At 36.6% G+C, this 18,269-nt stretch overlaps 1 protein-coding gene across 5 annotated transcripts in view; it reads left to right on the forward strand.

Moving 5' to 3' along the window:
• Window positions 1-18,269, forward strand: part of CADM2 (cell adhesion molecule 2) — a 679,639-nt gene that overhangs the window by 625,279 nt on the left and 36,091 nt on the right. For 4 of the 5 annotated variants that reach the window (XM_065862763.2, XM_071809845.1, XM_071809846.1 and 1 more), the window contains one exon: window positions 776-895. The exons of the other annotated variant lie outside the window; for it this stretch is intronic. In XM_065862763.2, coding sequence (XP_065718835.1) covers window positions 776-895 — 120 coding nt within the window. The remainder of the gene's footprint in view (window positions 1-775; window positions 896-18,269) is intronic. 5 annotated transcript variants of the gene reach the window in all.

Below are 18,269 nucleotides of genomic sequence, written 5' to 3' on the forward strand. Positions count from 1 at the left end.
TTTGTGGGATGCTGTCATAAGGACTGTGCTTTCTTTCTGACTTGTATACACATGTTTTTAATAGTAGTATTATTAGTATTTCCAATTTTTTAGTCCTAAACTGTTTTAGAGAAATACTGATGCATGTAGTAATGGTAAATTTTGAATATTAAGGATGACTGAAAGATGGCTGTGACTGCTAATTAGGGTAAAGTTTTTGAAATATGCTCTGCTCTGGATCTTAGCAGACAACTGTATCTTAAACAAATGTGTGGGAAGAAGAAAAGCAACATGGAAAAAGCAGCTCTTATAGTTAGTAGCATTTTCTCCCCTTTTTCCTTCCATTGAGTCTGTCTGAAAGTGGGTGTTTTAACATAAAGCCATTTCTCGTTAACATGTGTGTGTTTATTTTAGCATGATGGTGTTGTTTTTTTTTCATTTCCCACTCTGACACAGCATGTTTCATCTGTATATGGTTTCTACTATATGAGACATTTAAAATGGCTCAGTGAAGAAATAGATTCTTGTCACTTAAACAGTCACTCTCCAGAACTGTGGAAACGTGGTCATTTTAACAGTGTTTTAAATTCTGGATGCTAGAAGATTGACTATAAAAACTGAGAGTGATATAATGTCAAGAATTTAAAGGTACTTTGTTGTACCTGTAATAATTTATGTTAGTCATGTTTTAATTTAGTCATTTCAACATACATGTATTTACAAATTAAACCACTTTTATGGTTCTCCTTTGTTTGCATGATATGATTTTATTTTATATTTTTTTTCCACTCACCAGATGTTTTCAACACTTTGCTTCCCACTACTGTCATCCCCTCCCTTACCACTGCAACAGTCACAACCACTGTAGCCTTAACAACCAGCACAACCACATCGGCAACAGCCATCAGCACCAGAGGTACAGTATGCTTCTTTGTTATGGCCTGAAAAAAACACATTATAAATAGGAAATTATAGGTTCGATTTTTACGAAGGATAGAATTTGCTGAAGAGAGGATTCAAACACTTTAGTTCAATATATAAATTCAATAGAATAATCCGTGACAGAGTACATGATTAAGAAAGATTTAATATGACCTTGAATATTTTTATTGCTCGAGCAGTGTGTATGTGAACTTTGACAGGATGCTTAAATTATTTGTATACATTTGCATTTAATTTTTTTAAGGTTAGTAAATGAACTTTAATGTAAAATGCAAGCAAGCTATTTTTAAGTAAACATGACCTTTCAAGACTGGTTATTTTGGGTGCTAATGTTTAGAACAAGATAGGTGTCTCGGCATTGGAATTACTGTTGATGCAATCTTGCTTGATAACAAAGAGGCATCACATTACATCACCCTTGTTAGTCTTTTACAATTTAATCTATTCCTGTTTTAGGATTGTCTTTGTCTTACCAGAACTAGAGTAATTGAGCTGAAATTTCTCTCTCCCCTCCCTGCCTTCCATCTTGTTAGGTTTTTGTCTGTCATAACTTTCTAAACGTTTCTAGTAATGCTTTGCTTTATTATGAGCAAACTATAAAGCTTAATTTTACTGTTGTATTCAGTGACATCAGATAACTGTTCAATAGCAAAGATGTGTGTGTAAGGTTTTGTGGATTATCATCTTCTGGGTAGCTAGTAATCTCTCATACTGAGTGAAATGGCAGAAGGTTCCTATGTGGCCTGTTGAAAACCTTCATTGCGCAAGGAGAGAGGAAATCATATTAACTTATCACACTTGAAATATTCACATGATGAGGTATAATTATGCCAGGGGAGCTAAGACAGAGTTATGAAATCTTTTATTTCTGGAAGCATTGTTACTAATCAGTTGTAGTGACTTGCCTAACTTGCAAGAATAAGTTGAGCTAAATGCAAGTCCATTGTATAAAGATTGTGATGGTATCAGATCACCCAACTTTCTCCTCCATAGGGCACTGGTATTTTAATATTGTGGCTTTCACGTAATAAACTGCATCAGAAATGAGATTACATTTTTAAGCTTTAATGTTACTTATGATGTAAAAAAAAATATTGTTGCTTTAGTGAAAAAAAAAAAAAAGTATTGTAGTAGTGCTTTCCCTCCAGAAAAAAAGGACAGATCATGGAAAACAGTCCAGTGCTCATGGGTCTGAGTAGCTGCAGGAGGAACATTTATTGAAAAGGAAAAGAATTACAGGAATTATCGTATCTATATAGAAGAGCTTTTTGCATCAAACAGCAGAAGCTTCCCAGCTTTCTGAGGGCTTGGATACTGGAAGGACAAAGTGCTTGGTGTGACATGTTGGTGTTTGCTGTCCTGAAGGAATTGTTTTCTTCTTGTTGTTATGTGGTCTTAGCTAAACTGTGTCACTGATGTGATTGTATATTTAGTCTACCAAGGTTATTAAGGCAGTCTGTTACCTCCTAAGTGTGGTTTAGGACCTCATTTTTCTTTACTCTGTGTGCCTGGCATCAAGAGAAATATCTGGAAAAGGAGAATGCTTTTCTAAGCTTCGACTCTAACACATATGAGAACACATGCAATTTAATCCTACAGCAAGAAAGAGATACTGCTTTAAGCAAAATTAAAGGAAGGAAATCTGTGTGAAGGCAATCAGTAAAACATGAGCACCTACTTTTCCCCAAAGAAGTGAATGCAGAAGATGGCTGAGATGATGAGACCACTTCATCATCAAGGAACTGGGATATACGGTCTCTTGGGCAGATAATCTGAGAGACAAAGGAATGTAGAAAGGCTATTTCTTGAAAAGCTTGTATTGAAAGGAAAATGACAATCTATCCCAATGCAATGGAAAAATAAGACACATAATAGACTAATGAAGTTGTTTATCTAACAATCTAAGAAATCAAAACCCAAAAATGTTAAAACAAAAGAAGATTGCTAGAATTAAGCCGTATCAGTGTGGAAGAAACAAAAAACCAGGCATAATATCAGAAACAATCAGATGCAAAAGTAATTGCAACTAGCAAGATGTGAGAAATTTAACCAAACAAAATGTTTTAGAAATACATTAGATGAAAGACAAAAACAAAGAAATGAACAATAAGGACAAGGCTGAAGTAACTGGTGTTTTATCTAGCAATGGATGATAACTAGAGTGCTGTTCCTAGCAGAAGTGTCACACTGAAAGATGATCACAAACAGAGATAGATCACAGGACAAGAATGGGAAACTTAGAGATGTGCTCTGTGAGGAATCTAAAGGCACCAGTTTGTTTGGTTTTGCTTTCAAAAAATAAAAGTCAGTATAAAGCTGATGGAGAATTATTTCCCAAGTTTGATGAGGAAAATGAATCCACTGAATCAGTGTCAAAGGCTTTTAGTGGGGAAACTTTCTAAATGTGCAGGAGGCAGAGAGGAAGTGTAGCTGTTGGAAGTTCTATGACTTCCTTCATCCTTTCTCTCCTTAAAAATGCTTGATTCCCATGGCAGAGGAAAATGGACAAGATGCTCTCCTTAGGCATCTTCCTCCCCTATCTTTCTTGGACCCATAAACAAATAATGTTCACAAACTTACAGTGGATGTTGTGAAGCCAGAGTTCCACCATCCTGAAATACTAGAATGAGTCTTATCTGGATCAGAGCACCTACACACCAGAGGTACAAGCTGCATAAGAACCATTTTGGAAAGGACCACATTTTCAGTAGTGTCTTTTTCTGGCTGAGTGAAAAGAACCACATAAACATACTTTCCTTTGACAGTTCTGCTTCCAGTAAGAATTTTGACCTGAAGGAGTATATAAGGACATAAAGTTGAGAAGCTATTCATATATTTTCAATACTCAAATAATTTTTTTTTGTTGTATTTTACCTTCCGGGTACATTAGAAGCAGCATTTCTCTTTATCTTTCTTTATCAGATTTTGTTTGATCTTGCCTTAAACAAACAGAAGTTTGCCACAGGTCATAGGGTAGTATATACTAATTAATAATATGATTGAACTGGATTTCCAATAGCTGACATAGTCTTGCTGGATGGATTTCACTAATTCCATTGAGAAATTGTGACTTCATACTTATGAATCACCTCAGGTAAATTTTATAAGACATTCCTCTATTTTGTATGACTTTTACATAGTTCACCTTGAGGATATGTTACTTCACATCCAGTCATAGGAGACGTCTTTACAGGAATATGATACAGGATATAAAGAGCCCAGAGAGTCTGCATGGCATTTTACATTATGATGATTGTACCTCATTATTACAAAAACGCATTAATGGGGAAAAAAAAAAAACAACACCTCCAAACTATCACCAGTTAATTCTGGAACTGTATGACCCATCTCTATCGTAATTTGCATGGCATTTAGTAAACAACATGAAAAAAAGCTACTGATCCGGTTGCATGACAGCATGATAATTCATAAACATCCTGTTTAGTCAAACTTTTCACTTTCTCAGACAAATGTATGCTTGCTTTTGTGCTCAGTCCTTCAGGAATTAATTATTCTTTTACTGGTACATTACCCACTAACTAAAAAAATCTAAATACAATTTGATGCCAGTGAAGAGTATTGCCCTTTATATATTTGTCAAGGGTATCTTAAAGCCTAATAACCATGATGAGAAATGGATGACAAAATGAGAATAAAATGTGTGAGAAGAAACAGTTCTAGAGGACTACGGAAATAATAATTACACAGTATCATCAGATTTATGTAATGTTATTTATGAAAGCTGTGCATGGATCCATGCTGGTGTTCCCTTTCATACTGGAAGAGGCACAAAGGGATTGTGGATTTGCCCCCTGTAGTGAAAGAAGGGATGCCTTCCTTGGAGAAATTCTTTGTTAGCGTAACATTAATTTAGATTGTTCTGTGCCACTCCTTCAAAACCTTATAGTTAGAGAGGGAGTGTGATTAACAGTCTAGGAGAAGCTACCTCAACCCAGAAAAGCTCTGTGTTTCTGCATTCACCTAGCACAAAAACTTGTGCACACATAAACCCCTCTCGAAGTCTGGCGTTATGTTAATCACAACCCCACATACCACCCCACCCTGCTAGTTTTTTAATGTAAACAATTTTCCCATCAAGAAAACAAAACAAAACAAAACAAAACAAAACAAAACCAAAAAAAAAAAAAACAACACAAAAAAAACAGAAAAACCCCAACCAAACAAACAAAAAAAAAAAGCAAAAAACAAAAACAAACAAACAAACAAAGAACACTCAATAGATGGAAGTTATAAATCTTGGTAATTTTTACTTTTTGAAGATTGAAATCCCACCACCACCACCCCCTAAATAGGTACAAAAGTCACATTGCAAGAGCATCCCAAACTGAGAAGATAGATCTATTCAGTTCGATTGCGTGTATCAGAATGATTCAGTCTCATCTGACTCACTTGTATAATGACTGTGCCAGAATGTTCAAAGCTTTATATAGCAACGCCTAAAAACATCTCCAAAAGTCATCACATATAGCAGAGATATGATGCTGCTCCCAGGCAGCTGCAGAGTGAAGTTCAAGAGTTTATTTTGTAGTCAGGGTTACCACAAAGGCAATGAATGTACACATTTATATATGAATGAAATCCCTGCTTTATTATAGTCCACTTCGCTTTTATTGGTTTTGGCTCTGGCATAAAAGGAAGATTTCTTAAAGGAGATCCGTGGAACTAAATTTAAAAGAAGAGTTTACAGTGGAAGTGTGGACTGGATGATGGGGTAGTGAGGTGGACTGGGATCTGGTTGAAGGAAAGAAGCCAGAGAGTCGTGGTCAATGGGGCAGAGTCTAGTTGGAGGTCTGTATCTAGGGCCTCCCTCAAGGGTCGGTACTGTGACCAGTGCTATTCAATATATTCATCAATGACTTGGATGAGGGAATAGAGTGCACTGTCAGCAAGTTTGCTGATGACACCAAGCTGGGAGGAGTGGCTGACACTCCAGAAAGGCTGTGCTGCCATCCAGCAAGAAGTGGACAGGCTGGATAGTTGGTCAGGGGAAAATTTAATTAAATATAACATGAAAAAATGTAGAATCTTGCATCTGGGCAGGAACAACCCCAGGTTCCAGTATAGGTTGGGGAACAACCTATGAGAGAGCAGTGCAGCGGAAAGGGACCTGAGGGTCCTGGTAGACAGCAGGATGACCATGAGCTCTGTGCTCTGTGCACTTGTGGCCAAGAAGGCCAGTGGCATCCTGGGGTGTATTAGAAGAGGTGAGGTTAGTAGATCAGGAGAGGTTCTCCTTCCCCTTTACTCTGGAATATTGTGTCCAGTTCTGGGCCCCTCAGTTCAAGAAGGACAGGGAACTGCTGGAGAGAGTCCAGCGCAGAGCCACAAAGATGATTACGGGAGTGGAGCATCTCCCATATGAGGAAAGGCTGAGGGACCTGGGTCTCTTTAGTTTGGAGGAGACTGAAGGGTGACCTTATTAATGTTTATAAATATGTAAAGGGTGGGCGTCACAAGGATGGAGCCAGGCTCTTCTCTGTAACAACCAATGATAAGACAGGGGGCAATGGGTATAAAATGGAACACAGGAGGTTCCATTTAAATTTGAGAAGAAACTTCATGATGAGGGTGACAGAGCATTGGAACAGGCTGCTCAGAGAGGCTGTGGAGTCTCCTACTCTGGAGACATTCAAAACCTGCCTAGATGCCTTCCTGTGTAACCTCATCTAGGTGTTCCTGTTCTGGCAGGGGTATTGGACTGGATGATCTTTTGAGGTCCCTTCCAATCCCTAACATTCTGTGATTCTGTGAAAGCAGTTTTGTATGACAGCAGGATAAAAGCTTGTTGTTTTACATACTACTTTTTAGCTGTAGCAGTAACAGCCTAATTTGTCTCTGGTTTTACTCAAGCTAGGTAAGAAAATTAAAAATTTCCCAGTTTATATTTCTTCTTTCTCATCTTCCCTTCTCTTACAACAATCTCTTACTGGCTTATCCACTTCTAGATTTCCCAGGAGGCCAAACTGAGTTTCAGAGCAACACTTCTTTAGATTATTTTTTTCTCACTAGACATTTAAGGAAGCCTTTAGCACCCATCTTGCAAGAACTGTCACCTCTTGATTTGATGAATTGTTTTGTTACATTTATTTTTCATTCTTCTTGTTTCTCAGCTGGTTAGAAGGTGTGCTAATAAATCATGGTAAACCTAAGTTAGACCATTATGAAATCCCAAACGTATTTTACAAGCCTCTTTCCCTAAGTCTTGAAACCTCCAGGGTTGTCTCTGGTCAGAGTCATCTGTTACACAGGTGAAACATCCACAAGCTACACCTGAGTAGTAGCTGGGAAACCTTCCCTGGCCAGCATCTGCAACCAGCTGATAGGAAGGCCAGGAACAGAAAACTCATTTGAATTCCTTGGCACTTGTGTGGGCTAAATAGAGGAGACCAGGAAGAAAAATTGTGCCCAGTTTCCCAAGGTTCACTACTTGCTGACAGGTGCAGAGGGGAGATGCGGGAGTCTAAGGCTGTCTGCCTTCTTTTCTGCATGCTCTTTGCTGCCAAGGGCTCCAACATTGAAAGAAAAACTCCACAGCTGTGTTTGTGTATGACCTCAGCTCATCAGCAGGCATGTGGCTCCTTGGGGCAAATCTTAGGCTTCTGTGCAACAGGGAGGACAAACCCAAAGCAGATATTCAATGTACCCAGAGAGCAAGATTTGAGATTCATTTTTCTGGGATCAAACAGTCAACTTTTTTAATAACTAAATATACCTGTTGTGGTGAGATTCAAATGTGTTGTTTATGGAAACAGGAGGAAATTAGAACCCAGAATTTAAAAAAACAACAACAACAAAAAAAACAGAGACTAGGCTGTCCTGTGCTTCTCTCTTCTCCTATGGTACTTGAAGGATGCACAAGAACTATGCCATGCACAGGGGAATCCAGAACAACTTTGCCCAACATGAGCAAGGAAGTTGAATTCTTATTAGTTCCGTTTCTTTGTAGATCCCTCAATGTTTCTCCTGACTCCTCCAGGATATACAATTCATTTGGTTTCACTTGCTGTGTAAGTTTCATGACTCTTGCTAATTTCTGGAGTTTCTGGAAAGAAATAAAAACAAAAGGATCAAAACAGATATATTAAAAGTATAAATATATTTTGAAAAAGCACCCAATGCAAAACCAACCTTCTATAATGTTAGTGCTTAAATCTGTTCTGCCAGCTTTTACTCAAGAAATTATTCTTCTAATGTGTATCTGCCCAATTCTCATGTGCCTCAGCCTTCTGTGGCTCCTCATGTGTTGAACAGGACCTAGAATTTCTAAAGATCTACAAGTATATTTTGTAGAGACTTAGTGGCCTGCAGTTCCCATTTTAGGGGAAACGGTATTTTTTCTTTGCTTAAGCAACGTTTAATTATGATTTCATCCCAGAAGTCAGGCTTGGTGGTGCAATTAATGCTGCAAATTCTCAAAGCGCACAAAGTTAAGATCAACAGGGTATAGCTCAAAGATTCAAACTGAAAGAACTCTTTGGTTTTTAGGTCTGATAGATACCCAGCCAGGAAAAGCCTTCTCATAGTATCATGTAAGTGGTTTTTAAGAATGTTAGTGCAGCAGATCACGTACACAATTTGTTACTTGCAAAAAAATTATAACCAGGAGTCCTCAGGTGTTCTTATGCTTTAGCTTCATGGTATAAGGTATCTCCCTGTAGCAACCAAAGAAAAAACAAAACCAAAACCAACTAAACAAACCCAAACCAATCAAACACCCAAACTCAAGCAATTTCTTACTTTACTGGCTAGATTCCTACTGATTTCTAAGTATGTCCACAGAGAATCAGACTCATGAGAAACAATACACGTCCACATGCATGACAATCATAGACCAAAAATATGCTAGCTTCAAGCAAGAGGTGGTTCAAACATACTGTGAAAATAGTCTACAATTTTAAACTAAGGCTAGGAATTTTGGGTATTTTAGCATCCAGAGAAGATATTTTTCTGTGACTCAGATGAAATAGGACAACAAGGCAGTACGTAGCATCAAATGGTGGCTATGAAAGAGAGTACTTTTTCATGTAATGTGAAACTAAATGTGAAACTCCATTATTTGAAATATCCTGAGGTTTATATTGTGAGCTGCCCAATATCAAGTGTTTCTGTGTGGAATTCCCAGTTCTTAAATGCTTTTTAAAAGTGCTTTATATTTGTAATATCAATCCAAGAGTTATCCTGAAGTCAATATGCACAGCACTAAAGCAGTCTAGCCAAAAACAAAAATTCTGGCAATGTTATCCACATCGCGCTATTTGCCTTGATTGCCATGAAATGTACTTGGGCTTTTCAATTTTTATCTTTTACAACTTAAAGCAGAGAAATATGCAATTTAGAAAATTGCAGTTTTCTCTGTTTATCAGCTATTATGATGTAAGATGAAGACTGTCGTCATTATTATATGTTATTTGTTCATATTATTCATGAAATGAGACTGTTGCATTCTGGAACAAATAAAGATAGATTTCATACTCTGAATAGGTTGCCATGTAAATGAGCATCAGAAATGAGACATAGATTACAACACAGGCACTCTGAATACATGAAAAGAAAGGAAATACCATAATATCATATATTAGGAACCTGCTTTTTCTGTCTGGAACAAATATTTCTAGTGCTAACAAATCCATCCAGCTGTCAGCTTGCAGTAATGAAGTATGCAACTTAAAAAGTACACAATGATTTCCAGCCTTGATGGATTATCACTTAACCCAAAATGCAACGCTGTACAGATAAGTATCACAATTGGTTGATGGTCTGATAAAGATTCCATTATATAGCTGAGCTCTGGAGAGGCTTCAGCAATGCATCAGGAATTCAAACGTTCCTAACCTGAGCTCTGATCATGCTGGGTTTTTTTCTTCTGCATATGAATTATGCAGTCGAACAGTCTCTCTTGCAAGCCAGCAGTACCAGAGACTTTCCAAATTAAGAGTCCCTTCTGCTGGAAGCATGTTTGCTGCCAGCAAGGAAAGTCCTGTGCTCTGAATTTGTCCTGAGACTGCCCCTCAGGTGACAGTGCTGTAGGGTCTTAGCACTCCTTCTGCCCAGCCTCCACATGTAACTAGCAAAGAAAAACAGGTCTTTCAAAAAGTACACGGGAAGGACAGAAATCATCAGTATCACCACCTCTACATAAAGTGTAACATCAAAGTCAGTGTAGACTGAAGACCGTAATCATACTGAGCGTTTTCATCCATCCTCTAGCTGTGTGGTGCCCTCAGTCATAATGTTTCCTACAGTTTCATAAGGTGTGATAATTTTCAAAATCCATTTGTAAACAAGACATGAAACCTATATTATTTGTACTAACTTCACACTACAATCACACTTAAAAGTCTTATGACTTTCAAAACAATTTTAAAAAAATTAATATCCATACTTGCTACTGTAAAAGCCAGAATCCCACAAATTTCAAGAGACTTTGGAGATCAAGTATTTACACTCTACAAGTGGTTTGGTTTGTAAATTGTTTAAACTAATTTATCCCGTCTAGCTGACAGGCAGTTTTGAGGTTTGGAAGTATCTGGATTTTCCGGTCCAAAGGGAGACATACTATTTTTAGTGTGTTTTCAGTGTTGCCTGAAGTGCCCCATAAGCTTGAGAAAGACCTGCAGATATGTGAAGAATTTCCTCTACAGGAGAACAGGCTGTAATATCCTGTCGTCTATGTAATACTTTACATATACATGAACTCATTAATTTTCAGTGGGACTATATGTATTTTGGTGTGTTATTCATAGATTAAAATCTGGGATCTGCTAAGTCCAGAGTGACCCGTTGGGTCAGTCAGCCTAAATTCTTGTATGGATTCCACTCTCATAGGTTTAGAATGAGGACCAGAAACCTTTATTTAATTGAAAAGCATCCACCAGAACAGGTGTAGGCTTAATTTAGGACCTAAAGAAAGGGAGAATCCACAATTTCCCATGTTGTTTCTCTTCAGCAGTTAACTATCCTAATTTTTACGAATTTGAGCCTTGCATTTCAGTTAAATTTCTCTGAGGTTAACAACCATACATCAGTTCTCGTTAAATCTTTCTCCAGTAAAAAGGCTTCTCATTCCATATGTATTTTCTTCTCAAATGTTAATATTTATTGTAAAAGATGCTATGAATATGCATCAAAATTTATTGTTAGACTTCATTTGAAAGAACTGAATCTATGATCTTTAGGATCTCCTTAAGACTTTTGTTTGATTTGGTTTGCTTGAAAGATGTTGTCAAGTTTATCTTCAGTGATGAGTTTTAAAGGAAATATATATTTTTATAACAAGAAGAAAAATTAGGCAAATACTTTCTGTTGAGTATCTTTCATTGCTGCTGTATTTATATCAAACCTCAAGGCTAACATAGTTTTATTTTATTTAGAGATATATTTACCGTATTTAAAGATTGAACCAGCAAAATGCAAGATTTTTTTTTTTCTAATGTTACTGTGGAAGGCAGATTTTGGCAAGTTCTGTGCTGTCAGAATACTGATGAAGTGCTTCACTGCTAAAAGCAAAAGTATACAACTAAGAATCGGCACAGTTAACAACAAGGACAACTAAAGCAACTGTTCCAGTGTCATGCAGGATGTTAAAAAAGACTGAAATGGTGCCAAGAAGGTCTAAAAATGCAGAGAGAAAAGAAAAAGAGGGAAAATGCTTATAGTTTCAAATGTATTGCTAACACCTTTAATAAAAAACGCACGTCTTTCTCACTAACCAGTGAACTAGAGTCATCAACTGTGCCTTTGAAGCTGAAAAGATTACTCTCTCTGCCCTTGGTTTCTCTGACACTCCACTTGAAACACAGTTAATAACTTCCAATGTGAGCCTCACAAATACAGAACTGGTACTAATTATATTAAGTTTTTTGGATGAAAGATGACCTTCATAGAACTCGAAGCTACAGCATTCCTCAGAACAATAAAATAAAAGCAAAATCTACAAAGAGTGACTTTGGAGATGATTTAATCTGACCTTTTAATTTTTGGATGTGAGGTTATCCAAATACTGAATCCAAAAAAGGGTATTCTTAAGGTAATATTTTTGCATTTTTCAGAGCATTGAAATTAATTGCTTAGCCATCCCAATTTTTGCTGCATTAGCTATTTGGGGTGTCTGTTCTTTGTTCACTTTGGAGATGGCACCATGGAGAAACCTGAGTGCCACGCAGCTTGGGGAAGCTGGCTCGTATCTGCACTTCATGCAACCATCTCCTTCAGGAGCCGACAGAAGCATCAGTACAAATTAGTACTTGGCTTCAGTCTCCTCTCAGACCCATCTGGGCCTCATACTTTACTGGGCATCATACTTGATGTGGGTTGTTTTCAATGTGCAGTGTACACAGTGATGGATGACACAGGAGTATTTCCAGAGCAGAATGCTGAGCATGTGCCTTGTGCGTCAAAATGCTGAAGGTTCAGGTCCTGCTGTGATGGTGGTGCCTGTCTCTCGGGTGCGCTGTGCATCTGACAATAGAATTAAAATGTATTTCCTTGTTACGACTAAGAGGGGTAGAGAGACTAGAAATACAAAGGGAGTATTGCTGTAGTTCTGTTACTTTAAGACTCTAAATCAAAAATCTTTAAAGGTTGACATTTTGCTGCAGTGTGGCTATCACATTGGGTACAGAAAAGCAGAGTCAACAAAGCTGAAGTGAAAAAAAGGTGACAAAAAATGAATGCCAATGTTTTAAAAGATTAGCTTAAAACACGCTTTAGAGGAAAGATGCAGAAGAGAAGTCTGGTTTGAAGCACACGATATTGTAAATGGCTGTACCTAATCACAGCTGAGTTCATTTTTTTTGTCATATAAATTGAGAGAGAATTACAAACTCATCTACTCTGAGAAATACAGGGTGGAAAACCTTATTCAATAGCACTTGACTCACTGTTTGGCTGAGTATAAAAGACTGAATGGGAAAGCACAAATGGAAGTGACTGAAAAAATGAAATTCAGAACCAACACAAGGAAGTACTTTTCACTCAAAGAGAAATACAATTTTTCAATAGCCTACTGAGCCAAGTTTGGAATTGGAGGCACTGGGGTCATTAAAGAGGAGAGATACTATTCTGGAGGAACTGTGTTAACCAAGATGACTTGCAATGGTCTGAATGGCCTTTTCCTTTTCCCCCAATTTATGTTCTTTTTGAAAAACTTTGATTACAAGTCATCCTGCTGTGATTTAGATAGCATGAATTTGAAAAGAATGTATCAAATCCTTTCAATCAAGGTGCTTGGGTTTCTTTCCAGCCTGAATTCTTGCAAGCCTGTAATAGAAAAGCATCAGTCAAGGGAAAGAAGTATCAGGAGTAGCAATTTACGTTAATATACAATTTCCTTTTCCAGCATAAAGAGTAAGAGACAAGGATCCTGGGCAACAAAGGCCAGAATATAAATCTTTATAGGAATAAATTATGGATAGTCAGGAAAAAAAAAAAAAAAAAAGAAGAAAAAATCCCCAAGACTGACAAATCCCCAAGACTGACAATTTAAGGAAGCCATTCTATTTATTTTATATACTTCTTTTCTTGTGGCTGACAGATCTCTACTGTATACACATCAGGTCATGAACTGCATTCAGCACCCTGTAGAGAAGAGACAGCTTTCATTTTAATGAATTCAAAGTGCCCTATCAATCTTTAGCATTGACTTTGGACCAGGTCCTTGGACAGTCTTGATAGAAGCTAGCTTTTATGACTATATTAATTTGTTACATAATAGGAACATTGTAGAAGGTTAATATATAAAGCCTTTCCGCTTTTTCTTTTTTTTTTGTGGCAGGGTGTGACTTTCAATACAGACCTAAAAGGAACATTTTGAATGTTTAGGTTTGTGTTTGGCTCAATTACTGTCTCCAGTGCAGGAATTCACCTGGGCTGAATTGCATACTTGGGCACACTTTGAGATTCTTTGGCACAATTACTGTCACTGATCCTGAACCTGTTTATCTTCTACAATGCAGTTTTGATAGTGTGAGTGCTGGATTGCTATTGTACAAGGACATCCTAATGTCAGACCTTTTGTTGTTGTTATTCTGTTTTTTTTTTGTTTTTTTTTTTTTTCCTCATAAGTTGTGAGTTTTACAAAACAATAGCAGCCCTGGGTTATTTAAGGTTTCAAAGGTTGCTTAAACCCAGAGCCCTATCCCTCCAGCTCAACTCTGAAGCATCTGTTCCCTGTATTTCTGGAGTTAGTAACACTAAGAAGAAATTATCTTTTATTACAATCAAGTTGGCTCTTCTCCACCATGAGACCTTGTGCCAAGTCCCTACAGGACTTTTTTATTGTTATTGTTGTCTTAAGTCCCTACATGATGGCATGACTGTGGGGAAGTACCCTAACTATTTTTGTGTGACTGAAATGTCCACTTTTTTTACTTCCTGGTGCTTTCAAGTAGTATCCACTAATTCTTACCAAATCATTTCTGTGGAAAAAAAATGCTGCAAATTGCTACTAAGACACTCAAGAGTTTTTAGTTTCTATTTTCTCTGCAGAATGTGCTTCTCTATATTCTCTATATTCATAACTCTAAATCCTTCTCAACCTAATAAACAGTCAGGGGAATAATTCATATACCAGAGAAATTAATAATGTGTGGTTGCCTTCAGCACCATAATAAAATTGTATGCAGTGTGAAACATCTTGCTCTTGGTATATTTGTGATGTTATGGGAAACCTAAGAACATCATGAAAGTTCAAGGGCAGGAAAATTTTTCTTCTGTTTTTATAGGCAATGTTTGCATGAACTTGTGTATAATAACCAAATAAATAATGCTCATAATAAGAAAGACATATGAATCAGTCTAAACCACATTTTTTAATGTGTTTGTTTTATTTAAAAAAATATGAACTGTTAAACTGTCTGAAGACAGAACACAATGAGCAGATTCTCAGGCTTTGGATGTTAATGCTGCTCAAGTACTTTCAGGATTTTGGTTTTAAACTTTTTTTACTGTTGAAAATATATCTGAGTGGTCTTATGTTATAGTCTACTAACCCTGTTTATACTGTCCCAATTTCTAGTCTGTCTGAACAACTTCCAAAATCCTAACATATTAACCATTTTGTGAAAAAGTCTCTGAATCTATGGTAAATGAATGGCAACACAAGCCTAAAACACATTTTTTATCTCAATGTAAATAAAATGGAACATGCTCAGCCGCTGGCATGTGCTCTAAACAGAGATCATATACAATACTGTCTTCGTTTCTGCAGGGATCATCTGATTAGGGTTTTGTAGGACTGGACATATCTTAAACCCTTATCTCTCTTTTGACTTCTCTTTTGACTTGATGGCTACAGAACAGTGCTGCTAATTCTTCATGATTTCACAACTTTAGTGGAGATCCCACAGTAAACTTTTATTCAGTGTTTAAAATCACAGGTGTCTAAAATTGAATGGATCTGTCATCAGCCAAACAGATGGTTGAGGAAGGCAATAGGAGAAACAAAGCTGGAGAAATGAGAGAAAATGAGTGTCTTCATATTCATAAAAATCTTCTGTGCATAGTAACAACTCCTACTTCCCTATTGGTTATTTACAGTTGTCCATTTAGCCTTACATTTCTTTATCACGCTTTTTGTTATTATCATATAGTTTTTATTTATTTGACTTTTATTATTGATTACCTGATATTAAAAAGGAAGTAATTTACTTGGCTAAGTTTTTTTTTTTTATACATATATATCCACATTTAAATTGCTGTATTCATTCAGAATCTTAGAATTGGCATTATCTCAACAGACTGAGGAGTGCTAAGTACTTTGGGTTTGTCATCTTTGGAAAAAAAGCAACTGAGGGGCAACCTCATGGCTGTCTACAGCTTCCTGACAAGGGGCTACGGGGAGGGAGGTGCTGAGCTCTTCTCCCTGGCATCCAGTGCCAGGACATGTGGGAATGGTTCAAAGCTGCACTAAAGGCAGTTCAGGCTTGACATCAGGAAGCATTTCTTTGCTGAGAGGGTGGTCAAACACTGGAACAGGCTCCCTAGAAAGGTGGTCGGTACCCCAAGCCTGTCAGTGTTTAAGAGGCATTCGGACAATGCCCTTAATAACATGCTTTAACTATTTCTCAGCCTTGAAGTGGTCAGGCAGTTGGACTAGATTATCATTGTAGGTCCCTTCCACCTCAACTGTTTTGTTTTGTTCTGTTCTGTACTGTTTTATTCTATTCTAGTCATCCTTATGATTTATATCATGGTAGCCACAGCAGATACTTGATGTTGCACTAGAACTCACAAACCTTCAGTTAAGACAGGTTCCTGAAAATATATAAATTTTACATTTAATATCACGTATGAAAATCCAGGTCATCTTTCATTCCAAATAAATTATAATAACAAGACTCAAGTTCTGAAATAATTTTTAAAAAGACACACAAATGTTAAGAAGTGTTACAGTCATAGATTTCTCCATCTGTTGCTGGATACCTTCAATATATGGCTATTTAATGCATCAAAAAGCTATTTTAATTCTTTTTGTAAGGGTTGTAAGATTTTAATTTGTACTGTGTTCAAAAGACTGATGTTGGAAAAGTGCAGTTATTTTAGCCATATTGCTACACTAATAGTATGCTGAAAGGAAGTCTTCTGGAAAAAGGGGAGATGAAAATGGCAGCCAAGTGTTCTCAGAGTTACCCTTGGTCAGTTCAGAGTTCCAAAAATCAGCTTTATTAGTCCTGAACATCAACTTAAACCTAGCTTCTAACTTCAGATCTTGGTCAAAAATAACTGTAGATGATTTATTTGTGAATGTAGTAAACATGTTGAAATTTTCCGATGTGATTATCATGAGAATGGGCACTTTTTCTTTTCTGTCAAAAAAGCCTGTTCTTAATTTAATTTTAAATTAATCGACTTTTGTCAATAAATTTGTTCTTTCCAAGAACATCTTATATATTAAGATCTCAGTTTTATCCTGATATTTCATTACCACTAATTACTGTCTGCATTGCCAGTATCTTAATGAAAGACAAAAAACATAGAAACAGAAGTATGTAGCACTGAAAAAAGTAATTTTTTTTTAAGATTGTGGCAGTAAATGCAATAGAATACATGATGCCCACTAACTGCTGCAGGAATGTGAACTAATCTAGACTGCATTCCACAGTTATTCTTTCAGCAATCAAAACCAAAATGATGCATCAGCAGCAGAGCTGTGCTGCATTGGAAGCACTACTTACATACATAGTAGTGCAAAAGCATTAGAAAGAATGAGGCCTGCAATCTAGCAGTGTGTTATTCAGTCTAAATTTTATAGATGGTATATTTTAGTCAGACCTGTACTGAAATCTTAAGAACTTTTCATCAGTTTTACATGACATTAAACATATATATACACGTTAATTGAATTAGTTTGTGACTGTGTAATTATGCAATATGTTGTTAACACTAGCACTTTGAGAAGTGCCTTCCTATAATCTGCGATTGTATTCTTGTATTCTGGACAAATGTCATTAATCAGGCTGTAAATGCCAGCCTGATCCTGCAAAAGCTTACCCGCACATTTTGTGCATTATGAGCAATCCCGTGGAAATCAGAGAAGCTACATCTGTTGTTTAAGTCAAATGCATGCGTGTCCTTGGGGGATTAGGACCATGTTTATCGTTAGGGCTAAACTCCATTCTTTGAGACCATTTAAGAACGTTTACTTGGAAGGTTGTGTAACAGGAACTGCAATATAATCATGCCCAAATACTCCATTAATTTGATTTCTCTTTTTACATTTATTCATTGCATACTGAGAGAAGCAGAACAAAAATGGGTTTTTTGGTTTGTTCTTTTTTCTTGGCACTCAGTCTGTGTTATTATAGATAAATAATGTTCCTGATAAGGTTAAAGCGTTTATATTGTTGTGCACTTATCAAGCATTTACTCTATTTGCTGATTTTATAAACCACTTCACAACTTTGATAAGGAATGAATATTAAGATAAGACCCAATTTCTGTCTGAAGTGTCCACAGAACCTGCTTCAAAGAAAGAAAAAGTAATGGGACTTCAGATTTAAATCCTGAATTGTTTTCAAATTATATATCTGAACATCTGCAGTACCATAGTAGATAATGTTAAATATTACGGCTATGAACATCAATAGTACAACTGTAATTTTATGACAAAAATTTTAAATAAATCAAAACTATGTACTTTTATGCTGAACAATCCCCATTCCTATTACATGGTTCTTTTATGTAGTGAGTGTGTTTAACAAAAATACATGATTACCTGGCAATTCACGTAACCTTTGAAATAACTTTTATGATAAAATTATGAACATTTCATAATTTTCAATGTTGGAGTATTTACAGAAGTCTACCAAAGATTATGCATATTTTTCCTT

The sequence above is a fragment of the Patagioenas fasciata genome, chromosome 1 (genome assembly GCF_037038585.1).
Source record: "Patagioenas fasciata isolate bPatFas1 chromosome 1, bPatFas1.hap1, whole genome shotgun sequence".
In the NCBI taxonomy this organism is placed as follows: domain Eukaryota; kingdom Metazoa; phylum Chordata; class Aves; order Columbiformes; family Columbidae; genus Patagioenas; species Patagioenas fasciata.